Source organism: Dipodomys merriami, unplaced genomic scaffold (assembly GCF_024711535.1).
Source record: "Dipodomys merriami isolate MVZ:Mamm:240054 unplaced genomic scaffold, mDipMer1.0.p SCAF_1, whole genome shotgun sequence".
NCBI lineage: Eukaryota > Metazoa > Chordata > Mammalia > Rodentia > Heteromyidae > Dipodomys > Dipodomys merriami.
Genome location: NW_027202270.1, coordinates 59,797,983 through 59,811,535, shown reverse-complemented (window position 1 = coordinate 59,811,535; position 13,553 = coordinate 59,797,983). Strand labels below are relative to the sequence as shown.

The following is a 13,553-nucleotide window of genomic DNA, read 5'->3' as shown; positions in this document are numbered from 1 at the left end:
TATTAAATTCTTGAACTAGGTGCTGGTGACTCACATCTGTAATCCTAGAAAATCAGGAGAATGAGTCGAGCAATGAGTCTGAGCAATATGGTTAAAAATCAACAAGGGAAGAAAAATTCCTGAGACCTTTTTTTTTTTTGGTCAGTTGTGGTGCTTGAACTCTGGGCCTGGGTGCTGTCCCTCAGCACTTCAGCTCAAGGCTAGCACTTTACCACTTCAGCCACAGTGCCACTTCCTGCTTTTTCTGCTTATGTGGTGCTGAGGAATCAAATCCAGGGCCTCATGCATGCAAGGCAAGCACTCTACCACGAGCCACCTTCCCAGCCCTCCTGAGACTCTTATCTTGAATGAAGCAGCAAACAGCCAGAAATGCAGGTGTAACTTAACTGGTAGAGTTGAGCAAAACACTGCCAACCTAAACAAACTGCCAATTACTTACAGATAACAAAAATATAATCCTAAAAACAAGAAAATAAAGCTAAAGGAGAGTAAAAGGCCCTTAATTAAGCCCCAGTTATGGAAAGAAAGAAAGAAAGAAAGAAAGAAAGAAAGAAAGAAAGAAAGAAAGAAAGAAAGAAAGAAAGAAAGAAAGAAAGAAAGAAAGAAGAAAGAAAAAAAGAAGGAAGGAAGGAAGGAAGGAAGGAAGGAAAGAAAAAGAGAAAGAAAAAGGAAGGAAGGAAGGTTAAAATGTGTAACTTCACTCATCTTATTAAGAAAGTGGAGCATTAAATACAGTGAAAGCATGGGTTATACTGTGGGGGAGGGACATACAAAGCAACATAGAAATCATCTTATAAATATGATAGAAAAAACTGCATGAAAAGAAAAAAAACAAAGAAACATTTGAATACTTACCTTGGGGTTCATTCCACTAACATCAACTTATCTGACTTTTTCTGCTTGACTCAGACATATACTAGTTACTGCAAATAAGGGAAACCATGGGACTTATGTTTCTTTGGGCCTGGCTTACTTCATTTAATATAATTTTTTCCAAGTCTTTCCATTTCCTAACAAATGGGGCAATGTATAATTTGTGGAGGGGAAGGGAAAAAAACAAATTGTTTAACTAGGAATACAGGTGGACCCATTGCAACAATGAGATGTACAAGTAGTTATGCCAAAAAATGAATTTAACAACTTTGGGGGGGAGAGGAAGGGGTGGGGGGAGAGGAGGGGTATGGGAAGGGATGGGAAAGGGAAACAATAAGGAGGCAACAATGCTTGATAAGAAATGTCCTTGTTATCTTGCCCATGTAATTGTAACTCCTCTGTATGGTATTCTCACAATTAAAAACAAAAAAGTCTTCACTCCCACCTCCAGGAATGGTAGGAGGAAAACAAAGGAAGAGGCAACAATGCTCAATAGGAAATGTACTCATTACCTTGCTCATGTAACTGTAATCCCTCTGTAAAGCATTTTTACAATAAAAAAACATACAAAAATAAATAAAAAAAGAAGGTGGAGCATGCCCTGACCCTAGGAAAGCAATGCCCTTGACAGCCATAAGACATATTTTACTTTATTCTTTCCATGTCTAAGCACTCTTTCTGCATTGAAGGAATCATGAATTCAAAATATTTTTATGTAAAAATATTGTTAACATTTTCTTTTTTCTCTATACAGCACTTTAAGCATGAAATGAAAGCCACCATCAAATAGCCAAGGACCTGCCTTTCAATAGCTTTTCCTTCAATGGACATTAAAGCCTTTGTTTGCTCTATAAAATGGTAGAGAATTAAAATATATTTGCCATATCTAAAGAAGACAGTAAAAATGTAACCTCCATTTTATAATATTTGAGACAGTCTCAGTTATAAGATAAATGTGGATTTACCAAATTTTGGAAATAGATGTTTATAGAAATTCTAAAAGAATTATTCAACAAATTCTCTTAAAATACAGAATGATTTTCAATTGTAAATTTCATTTTCAGCATTGTAATTGTGTTTTACATGCATTTTTAGTTGCTATATCAGATATTCCCCAGAGTTAATTGCTTTGGAAATTAAGTTAGTTTTATTTAATTTAGTTTCCACTTATAAACTTTCTAAACACTTGATAATTTTAACTGAAGAAAACTTTAAAAATCCAGTCCAAAGCCAGGCCCAAAGAAACATAGGTCCCATGGTTTCCCTTATTTGCAATATCTAGTATATGTCTGAGTCAAGCAGAAAAGGTCAGATAAGGTGATGTTAGGGAATTGAACCCTAAGATATGTATTCAAATGTTTTTTTTTCTTTCATGCGATTGTTTCTAACACATTTATAAGATTATTTCTTTGTTGCTTTGCGTGTCCCTCCCCCACAGTATAACCCCTGATTTCACTGTATTTCATGTCGGTATAACTTGTGGAGGGGAAGGGAAAAAACAAATCGTTTAAATAGGGATACAGGTGGACCCATTGCAACAATGAGATGTACAAATCATTATGTCGAAAACGAACTTTACAACTTTGGTGGGGGGGGGTAGGGAGTATTGGGTGGGGGGGGAGGGGGGAGGATGGGAAGGGATGGGAAGGGGAAACAAAGGAGGAGGCTACAATGCTTGATGAGAAATGTACTCATTATCTTGCCCATGTAATTGTAACCCCTCTGTACAGTATTTTCACACACACAAAAAAACAGTCCAGAATCCAATATATATCCTACAAAATTAAGAAGAGTTAGGGAAGGGGTTGGGCAGTAGAGTGAGAATGTTGAAAATGGTAACATTGATCAAGATGCATTGTGTTCATAAACTGTTAAATGGCAACTCCTCTGCACAACTAATGATAATAATTAAAATATTTCTAATAAAAAACTATTAATCATCAAAAGATAATTTAAAATTCTAGATACTTAATTTGTCATGGAAACTTCTGCTTAAATTGGGGTTAGAATATTCCATGTTGAACATAAGGTTCTATAAACCTGTGTAACAAATTTTGCCATGATAGTCAAAGGTAAGGTGCAAAAGGACCAGTTACCAAACGCTAACATAGGACATTCGAAATCAGCATAAAGCAGTATAATTAAAAAAAAATCATCACTGAGGAAACCCTGGGTAGTCAAGCTATTGAGTTCAAAGCAATCCATCAATGATTAATCACACTAAATCATATGTTTAGCAGACAGTGAGTGACAATTTTTTAATGTTATCATTTCCTGAAAAAGAATTTGTCAAAATATAAGTGGGCCACCATGCTAAGAAAAAGAGGTGCTGTTTTCTAAACTGGAGAATGTTCTCTTACCTTTGTACAAATGTGTCCCAGAGGCCATTATGTGTGCTGCAAATGCAGAGACGCTCTACTGAGAGCATTGTGCTTCCAGTCTTAGAATCAGGCTCTCACTGCTGGAAACCTGAGGCAGTGATGAGTTTACCTGTGGTGATGAGCTGTATAAGAAACAAGCTCCTAAACACCAGTGTTCACATTTGACAAACTTCCTCTCTCAACCCTATCATCAGCTCCCTGCCTCTCACCCGGACTTTCAAATAAGAATCAAGAAGACCAACAGTACAAGCAGAGGGGGTGAAGCTATTTACAAGGCAGCTAATGGCATTAAGGGAGGTAATTTCCTTAGTCAGAAGCTTGGAGCAGGCAAAATAACTAGAAATGTTAAAAAATAAATAAAAGAACAATGTTGGTTCCATTTCTGTGCAAATAAGAAAGGTAAGCTAAATCTCTACATTAAGATGAATTTAGATGAAGGACAATTTAGAATTAAGTAGAGTTCAAAGAAAGGTAATAAAAACATGTAAGTTTACAGGGTGGCATTTGCAAGTAAGCAAGGTCATAAGAGGCTCCAGGGTGGCATTTGTAAGTAAGCAAGGTCATAAGAGGCTCCATCAAAATGGGTTTGTAAAATCAGCTTGGGTACTTCTGAATATTTCATTTTTCCTGTGGAGAGTGACAAAGCTTAGAAGTCGATCTGTTATTAATTTTGTCTGAAAGATTGTTTATTAAATCACTTTTAAGATAAAATGTATAATCTCACATTGAAGACAAATTTATAACTAGCCAAGACCAGGGAGGGCAGATGATTTTAAAAATCATGAGCAAAAACAAATATCAAATGATTGGTCCAAATTTGTATCACCAGGTTCAGGATGCTGAGAACATATGAGTCAGAAATTCAGGACTCTGGCCAGAAAACATGCAGCTCCAAAAACTCAGACACAGAGAATCTTGAAAGAAATGGTGGAAGCCTTCATTTCCCCCTCCAGGCTAAGATAGTGTTAGAATAAATAAATATTAAAAGAATATTACAAGTCAGGAGATATAGGTTTCTTTATTAGCTTTACCACTGGCTAGATGTAGATTTCTTTGGGAAATATGTAATTTCTCTGCAATTTTGGGCAGCTCTCTTGTTTCTTCTGACACCAGCATCCCTTCTACTGTGAGAACTCATAGTCTGTGTTGTGAGTAGAACAGACTCTACTTCTCTTTGCTCTTGTCCCTATCACCAAAAGGTTGACATTGAAATTGACCGAGTACACCCTTCTTGCACCCACCTGTCACAGAGGTTTGTCCAGCAATTAACAAAGGACCCAAGGTGGCCCAAAGTCTCCCAGGCAAAGAAAATTGTTCAGCTGGTAAAATGTCTATATGGGCCTCTAGGAATCCATACACATATTACCTTTTTTACAATTTGGAAAGATCTTTCCTAAGGACTAGACAGTCTGGGTGATATCAACTAGCTTCTGTGCCTTATGGACCTGGATCCTTGGATATATAAATCAAACAAGTTAGAAAATTACAGTTCCTTCTTAAGAATTAAGTTGAATGGATTTATGTTGCTTGCAACCCAAAAGAAATCTTAATTAATTCATCCTATTCTACTTGATGATTTTAAGTGATAGTTAATGCTACTTAAAACAAGAATATATATATATATATATATACACACATATGATATGTACATGTTATATGTGCGTGTTTGTGTGTGTGTATTAGAAAAGTCATCTATGAAATGTAGGGGAGAGGATTTCACACTTGGACTTTCACACTTGGATTTTCACTTTCGAATAGAGAGGTGAATAAAACACCTGTTTCTTGGCTGAATTTGTAGAAAAATCTACGTGGCCTCAAGAAATTAATCTGAAGTTCTTTCTTCAGGTCTTCCATATCCATGTTATCTTGTGTTTGACTGCACTAAGTAGAGCAAGCAGGATCTGTGCTGCCTGAAGACATGGAAAAAGCAAAAGTCAATTGTGCAAGTAGTTAAGGCCTCATGTTAATTATAGTGAATAGTAGACAGTACTTCCTGCCTGAGGGAGAAGTTGCAAAAATGTATCACTCACACAGATGGATCTTCAACGACATTTGCGCAGAGATCAAGAGAAAGACAGGACAGAACTACAGAAGGCCTTTTAATCCCATGATTCTTTGCACTCTATTTCTAAAGTCTAACTTTTAGTACCTAGTGCAAAGTCATGCCTATAATGGACACTAAATAATAAATATTTATTGATGATAAATATAAGAAGGTCTGGCAAGAGCTCTTTGTCCTTTGGAAATTAAAAATGAACAAACAAAAAGAATTCAGCTAGCTGACAGGATGTTTACAATTAGTCTAAGATTCCAGAGAGAAAAGAGAAATGGAGGAGAAATTAACAAGGTCCACATTCCTCTCACAGTGCTTCTCCTTTTTGCTGAGTAGTATTCGATCATTGTATTAAATCTTTTAAATGTAAGATTTTCTTGTCATCATTTTGAGAATTCAGAATCTGCTGTAAAGCTCAAGAGAATTTGTGATTAAGTTCTTTTTGTTTTCACTGACCTTCTTCAAATTTTGTCTCTTCTCATTTTCTTCACTTGTGTAGATTTTTCTGACTTGTATAATACATGATCTTTGACTTTTCTGTCACTTTGGGTTTTAGCTTCTTTTTCTTCTAAATTCTTAAATGAAGATTGACACATATATACTGGTAGTTGTTTCATATGATCTTTACTTACTGAGCATTTGGTGACAGTTTACCCACAACTTTCCCTATAGGTTGTGTTCTTGTAAACAAATACATGTTGCAAAATAAAACCTGGGGAATATGTGACAACTAAGTCTGTAGTAAGATATGAAAATTTCATGGGTTCACACAGAACAGGAACCACAGAGGATGCAAATATGTGCATTAATCAATACTGCTTACAATATGAAGTTCATGATCCTGCTCAATTTATAGGAAAATAAATAAAGCAAAAGAGACACTCTGGATCCCTGAGGGATTCTTTTCCCAAAGCAATCAGACATCTGGAGTCTTGGTCTGATAAAAATCAATGATTCTTTCAGGGCAGTATATCTTTAGGTGTGGGGGAGGGAGGGCAGGCATAATGGAGCAGCAATTGGTGAGGGAGGAGACAAACATAGACAGAAATAATCATGAGAAAAACTGCAGCATGTTCACCCTGTAAAACATGGTGCCAACGTGTGGGCTATGGCATAATCACATATGCATATTTATAGCACTCTGAATTTCAGAAATAGTAAATAAAAATAATTTCTTTAGTATCTGACTTTATGGGTAGATCATATGTGACTGTACCTGTGTTTTATGGTTCAAAAGGATCTGAACCATTGCATCTTTTCCCAGTAATCAGTAGGCACACATAAGTGCTTAAGCACCATATGACTGTTTGAGCTATGAATTCATGAAATATTACTACTAATGGAAATCGGCTTCAGAATCAGGAAGGGGGAAGGGTGGTTTTCTCACAGATCACTTGACCTTTCTAGTATTGATCGTACTGTACTTACATTTACCCATACAAAAACATTTCAGCAAGTGAGTCCTTACATGTAGATGGGAAATATATAGGAAATAAAACTACCCATTATTCTTGCATACATACTCAAATTAATGAAAACAAGCTCTGCTAATTCCTGTTTGTGGATGTTGTAATTCAGGCTAAGAAGCCAGCCAGTATTTTCAAGGTGACCGAGGGATATTTAGAAATGTATGTAGTCATTCTTGGAACCCTCCATACAGAAATTGCTTCTGAAATACTTGGAGTTATTCAAATGCAATAAAATAAATAAATAAAACATAGATATACATTTAGATTATTTCCTTGTGCTCAATGTAAATGATATAGGAATCAAAGTTTTGTATACTTTATTTTTCTCAGACTCTAACTTCAACAATTTTGAAGTCAAAGAGAATGCTACAAAATTTAACCTGGACGTTTCAAATGATTTGGGCATTTAGAATAATATTAGAAAAGTGATATGGAAACAATCATTGAGTATTTACACTCAGACATTAGGAAACAATTACCACTCGCTGGAGCTGATATTAAAACATACCCCTTCTGAGCTACTATGCCCAGAGCTAAGTGGGATTTGGCAGGTGGAAAAAAGAATTTATTGATTCCTATTTAGGGGATTGCTGCAGACTCGCTGCATCAAAGGGCTTTCAAACTAGGTTCGAGTCTTAGAAAACAAACTGAACCCTGGAATCCTTTCCTGGCATTGCAAACCCTCACATGACAGGTACAATAAGCCAGGGCTGAGGAAGGCTCTAAACTGTGTGAGGAACAGCTGCTGTGTGATGTTTCAGAAGCTCAAAGGGAAAAATGCTTGATGGGAGAAAAACTGGCTTTTGATCTTCAAATCATGGAATTGTCTCTATTAACAACAGTTTCTCCTCATTGGCATGTGAAGCCAAAGGAATCACTGACTCTCTAGTTCACTTAATCTTTGCTCTCCTGCCATTATCCAATGAGAGCAGACAAATCTGGGATATGTAAAGTGCTGATTAGAGGGTCTGTGGTCTAATCCAGGTCTGGTAAGGTGTCTGAAATTTTGCCACAAGAGGAAAAGAACTTGACTTTTGTGAGGGGTGTGTGTGTGTGTGTGTGTGTGTGTGTGTGTGTGTGTGTGTTGTGAGATCAAGACTAGAACTGAATGCAGTGGCTCAATCCTATAATCTAAGCTACTTGCAAGGCAGAAATCAGGGGATTGTGGTTTCATGCCTGGGCATAAAACTTCTTGGGACTCCATCTCAATCAATGGCTGAGTGCAGTGGCATTTGCCTATCATCCCAACAACACAGAGAAGCATAAAATAAAGAGGCATAAAGTGAGACCCTCACTCAAAAAATAACTAGTTCAAAACAGAGACCGATGGAGTGGATGGTGTGCCAGAGCACTTGCTTGGCAAGTGTGAGGCCCTGAGATCAAACCTCAGATTTGGTACAATTTAAGACACATAATGAAGAGATCCATGAAACAATTTAGGAAACAAGGGAATATATTGTAAAGAAGGCTCAATAGAATTATGGACTTGGAATGTATTTTTATAATTCATTTTTCTTACTTAAGTATAAAGCTACCTAGATGCTTAGAAAGCAGAATCCAAGTCTTTCCTATCTAGCATACCTTTCCCTTCCTCACTCAGAGTTAGCATAGGGAGATACAGTAACAGAATTGACTTGGGATCCAGAGGGAAGCCAGGTAGCTTGGAAATCAGAAATCACATACTGTTTCCCAGGAGCTAGTGTGATTTTTTTTTCAGCTAGTGTGATTTGATACTTGACAGAGTCCTATCACTTGTGGCTTTGAACTCTTTAATATATCTAACACTCAAGTTCTTCCTACATTTTCAGAAAATAGGGAGATTCTGATCAATAGTCTCAGGAAAAAAAATTGTGTCAACAACCGGTTAGACTACTTGCATGAGGCTGTTCAATTAGGCTAGGCTGTATCAGAGGGTGCATATCCAGCCAGAGTTCCTACGAATCTGTCAGCTACATTTCCTGAAAACCTCTTCCTGAGTCTTCTGTTTTTCCAGAAAGGCTCTAGGAAGTATCAGATAAGTGCCTCTGGTCCATGCTAGACTGAACAGCTTTTACAGGAATCTCTCTCTCTCTCTCTCTCTCTCTCTCTCTCTCTCTCTCTCTCTCTCTCTCTCTCTCTCTCTCTCTCTCTCTCTCTCTCTCTCTCTTCCTCTTTCTCTGTCTCTGTCTGTCTTTGTGCTGTCTCTCTTTCTCTCCCCTCCCTACCCCCAGTGCCTCCAGCTAATTACTCACCACATGATGAGTCTGTGTGTGTGTCATGGTAGAATATTCCTGTCTGTGTTTACCTGGTTTGATTTCCAGATGAAATACACTGGCTTTCAAAACCAATTTTCCTTGCAGCATGTTTGTAGGAAAAGACTGACACTCCATAAACCCTGGGCAGATTTAGAAGCACTCACTGGATGCATTTGTTAGAATGAGACACACAGTCACTGGCAGAATGGGAAAGGGGGTGGTATGGGGCTCAGGAAAGGGGTTTCTGGGTGGCCACCAGGGAACAGGGAGTGTAAAAAGCTTCTTGCCTCATCCATAAACAGCAGAACCACTTGGCATTTCTCTAAGTAACAAATGGATCTGAGGGCTGCAGAGAAGGGTTGTTGGCAGGAGCTAGTCCCCAAGGGCTATGTGCTTTTCAGACTGTGTGCATTACCCTATAATGCATATATCACAGATGACAGTGCCATGTTCATAGAGCTTTTCTACCTGAAGACAAAATTTTGCAGGTACTATTCTGTCTCAGGATCACAAGTTCTGGAGATCAGGGAATAAATAGGTAGTTGAGATGAGAAGAAATGATAAATTTTGTTTTAGAAATGCAGGGCAGAGAAAATAAGAGGATGGAGAGGGTGGAGATAGTGGAGGTCTCCAGTGTTAGAACTCGTTTCTCAACTTCTAGGACTTTCACTGTCATTGAAAACCTTTTCTGTACAATTTTACTTATCTGGTAGTTTCCCCTTACCCTGTATCTGAAGCTGGTTAAATCTGAACTTTGAATAGAATAGAGTACAAAAGCAAGATTTCCACAAACTCTTGATTTGTTTTTTTAATCCAAATCAATTTTCATCAGAGCAATGAATTCACTGATGGGTTAATAACTTTGCATAGCAAAGGACACTGTGCATGTTTCAGCCACAAAACAGGGTTATACCTAAAGTGTCTGGTTTATCCCAGGGAGAACTCATTCCTCTTTTGCTTTTCTCAAAACATGGAGGCAACAGACTTAACTCCTTGGTTGCACAGAAATGGTCTACAAAATAAGATGTCTCATTTTTCTCTTCCACACATTAGTTCAAATCATGTCTTCCATGACTCACATGATTTATTGACTATCTTTTAACCCTACTCCCTCCCTATATATGAAAACAAATACGAAAAGCCTTACCTACGGGAAAGACAGGAGCAGGCAAATCTTTCAAGTTCTATTTTTCCCCGTTAGACAGTGTCAACCTTCAACAAATGACCCTAAGTTTGAGAATGAAATGGACACTTAGAGTAGACAGGATGTTAAGGGACATGAAATCTCAAATTCCAGATCTTTTACATCATCGGCAATGCTTACCCCACTTCTGTTACTTCTTTCTTTTGGAGCCACTTTGTTATTTAGTAGGTCTTAATTCCAGCTATAATAAGGTCTTCGAAATAGTCATGGGTACAGTTCTAGAGAACCCTTTATTTTAGAAAATATTTAGAATCTGACCTTGGGCATAAATATAAGCTATTCAAGTTTACGTTTGAAGCTATTGTATTGCAGGCACTATTTTCTAGGCTCTTCTTCCAATCCAGTTCTACTTGTGAGTCTTAAACATGCCTCCCATCATTGTCTTTACTCCAGATTAAGCTTCCTAGTTTTGACTGCAATGCTCATTTCCAGCATCAGAACCTCTACTAACGCCTTAGAGCCCTTTGCTTGACCTGGGGCTCTGGCCTGGGGTTCAATACACTAAACTGTAAGGATAGAATGAGGTGCTCTCTCTCCCTCTCCTTCTCTGCTCTTCTGCAAATTTTAATTACATGGCAGATAGCATTCGTATCATTTAGGGGCTACAATCCAATGTTTCGATACATGTCTACATTGTGAATGATCAAGGCAAGGCTAATTATCATTTCAAATATTTATCTTCTCTTCAGAGCTCTCTTTTAATCTCTTCCGTTCACTACAAAAGGTAATAAGACAAGCACAACGCAGCTCATCTGTTCCTAACAGTGGTTTACTCCAGGGTGAATTAAACTCGTTATGTACTTTGATAGCTACTTTCCCTCTCATTTTATAATTTCCTTTTTCTGACACAGCATCCCAGAGCGGTCTTGCTGACGTTGGCCAGGGGAGATTAGCTTTCACTAAAGACTGGCCAAGTCACCTCTTCCTCTCATTAGCCATGTAACCCTGTGTTCCCACTGGAACTAGGCACGGAAGTTTCATCTTCCCTGGGGGCCATGTGCCCGCTTGCTTACCTGGCTCCTGTGCCTGGGGCTTGGCTATGGCTCTCTCTCCCTCGCCCCCCACCTTTGCCTCCAGCCCCATACCCCTCCGCGGATCTAGAAGTTGAATCTCAGGTCTCCAGACTCCTCTCAGCTGCCAGTTCCCCTCGGCCAGGACGATGGAATGACCACCAGAAAGCCAGGAACAAACAACACACTTCAATGTTGCATTTATTAAGGAAACATTAAATAAGAAAAAAAAAAGTCAAAATGGTGTCACGTATATCAAGAGCACTTTTGTGGCGTAAATCGTGCAGTCACGAGCTACGAATTCTATTTTGGGTCTTGGTCCCAGACCCTCTAACTCCCTAAAAGACCCAGGAAGAAATGCACAAAAAGAAACCCATTCACATTCGCAGGCTTCCCCTCCCCTCCCCCCACCCTGTCTCCCAGGACGACAAAACTCTAACCCGCAAGCAGGCAAACAGGCCACTAAAAGACGTCTCCACTATGGTATTCAAGCAAACTAACACGACATCCCTTAAAACGACAGGTTACAATCCATCCAAGGAATCAACTCTCCCCACCAGGGCTGGGGTGGGGGTTATGGAGTGAGGATCCACATACATGGATTCGTGTGTCCCCCAAAAGTCTGTGGCATGGCGTATAAACAGGTCACTCTTCCGGCCGCCACCAGGCGTTGGGTGCCCATGGCTCTCTGCCCTGCTCGCCCCTCTCCAGCTGCCCCAGTGCTTGGCCCACCTGCGGGTGAGAAGGGTCCGGCCGCTGGGTCTCGCCGTTTCCCACGCCAGCAGCGGCTTCCAAAGTTCTGCGCGCCCCGATCGCCCTCTTTGCCACCTGCTGCGGAGTTCAGAAGTCGAGGCGCTCTCTTCCTCCCCGCAGCCTGGCACCGGGACTTTCAGAGGTCGAGTGAGAAACGGGTCGCTTGATCTCGAAAAGCAGAAGTCGAGAGAAACACTTGACTCCGACAGCTTTGCGTCGCCCGGTCTTGGATGGCGAGGGGCGCAGTGAGGGTTGGGGGGGTTGAGGCCTGGGGACTCCCGCCGCCGGGGTGGGGTGGGGGGGAGCGGGAGGACCGGTCAGTAGGGCCCCACGACCACCGCCTCCACCTCTTTGGACGGTCTGCGGTCCTTCACCAGGAAGTTGATCATGCCTTCGGACTTGATGAGCAGATTGCAGCCGAGGAAGAAGATGCCGAAAACCACGGTGAGCGAGAGCACGCACATGACCGCGATCTGCACCACCCGCATGATGTACAGGCTGCGCTCGTCGGGGCCGCCCTCGGCGAAGCCGTCGTCGGTCACCACCGAGGCCTGGGTGCAGCAGCGCACCGCGCGCTCCAGCGCCTCGCTGCTGTTGGCCAGGAACAGGCCGGCCACGTCGGTCTGGTTACCCAGCGCGGGGTTCATGGTGGGAGCGCACGGCCGAGCGCACAGCAGGCGCGGGTCCGAGGCGCGCGGGCGGGGCGCGTGGCCGAGGAACAGGTGCTGGGCGTCGCGCGCTCTTGCACACTTGCACGCGTGGCGCTCCTCGCGCTCTTCTTTCCAAAGTCCCCGGGGCGCTGAGAGTTTCCCAGAAGCCTCTCCAGCGCGCGTCCCAGCCCGGCTAGTGTGCGTGGTCCTTGGCTGCCCGGGCTCGCTCGCTCCTTCCTGGCGCTCGCTTGTTCGCTCGCTCGCTCGCTGGCTGCACTGGGGGCTGTTGGAACTTGGCGGGGTTGGGCCAGCCAGGCCGTGGGAGGTGCGGGCCGCCCCGCGCCTGCCACGAGCGAACAGCGACCCCTTCCGGCCGCTGCACCGCCCTGCGCCCGCCGAGAAAAGCCGAAGGGAGGAGGATCTTCTTTTCCAGCTTGGCTGCTCTGGTCAACCCTAAAGGGCAGGCCAAAGGTCCCCGTGCCCTCCTGCTGACATGAATTACCAGTCTGCCGAATGAGGATGGAGACAGCCCTGGTGGTGTTCTTTGCTGCCGCCCCACTCACCTGTGGCTGGCTTGAGACGGACTCTCAGGTGCCAGGTGATGCTGGCGAATGCATTACACCTGTGCCTGAAGGCCTCTTAGTGGAGTGAGGGGTGAAATGGGGGGGGGGGGGAGATCAGGAAGGAAAGAAAAGAAGAGGAGAGAGAAGGGAGGGAAGGAGGGAGCCAGGAAATAGTCCCTGACTGTACAAAAGTGATTGGCAGACTGAGCCAGGTAGGTTTCATAGTGAGTTTTTGAAGCCAAGGAAAGGAGATTAAAATGACATTCTTCTGCCCTTCCGTGGTGGTGGTTGCTAGGAGAAGGGTCACCTCTCTGGGAAAGGCGTTGGACAGAGTGACCACTTGCTTGTAATTTACTTGCGGTG

At 41.7% G+C, this 13,553-nt stretch overlaps 1 protein-coding gene across 1 annotated transcript; it reads right to left on the bottom strand.

Annotated features, from left to right (window-relative positions):
- Window positions 1–11,393: 11,393 nt before the first annotated feature.
- Window positions 11,394–12,907, bottom strand: Rprm (reprimo, TP53 dependent G2 arrest mediator homolog). Its single transcript, XM_070035956.1, has one exon. The coding sequence runs from the start codon at window positions 12,622–12,624 to the stop codon at window positions 12,295–12,297; it is 330 nt and encodes a 109-aa protein (XP_069892057.1). The 5' UTR covers window positions 12,625–12,907; the 3' UTR covers window positions 11,394–12,294.
- Between the last annotated feature and the right edge of the window lie 646 nt (window positions 12,908–13,553).

What these genes read in the sequence shown, in the direction of transcription:
- Rprm (XM_070035956.1), bottom strand. Translation starts at nt 12,624, where the DNA reads ATGAACCCCGCGCTGGGTAACCAGACCGACGTGGCCGGCCTGTTCCTG.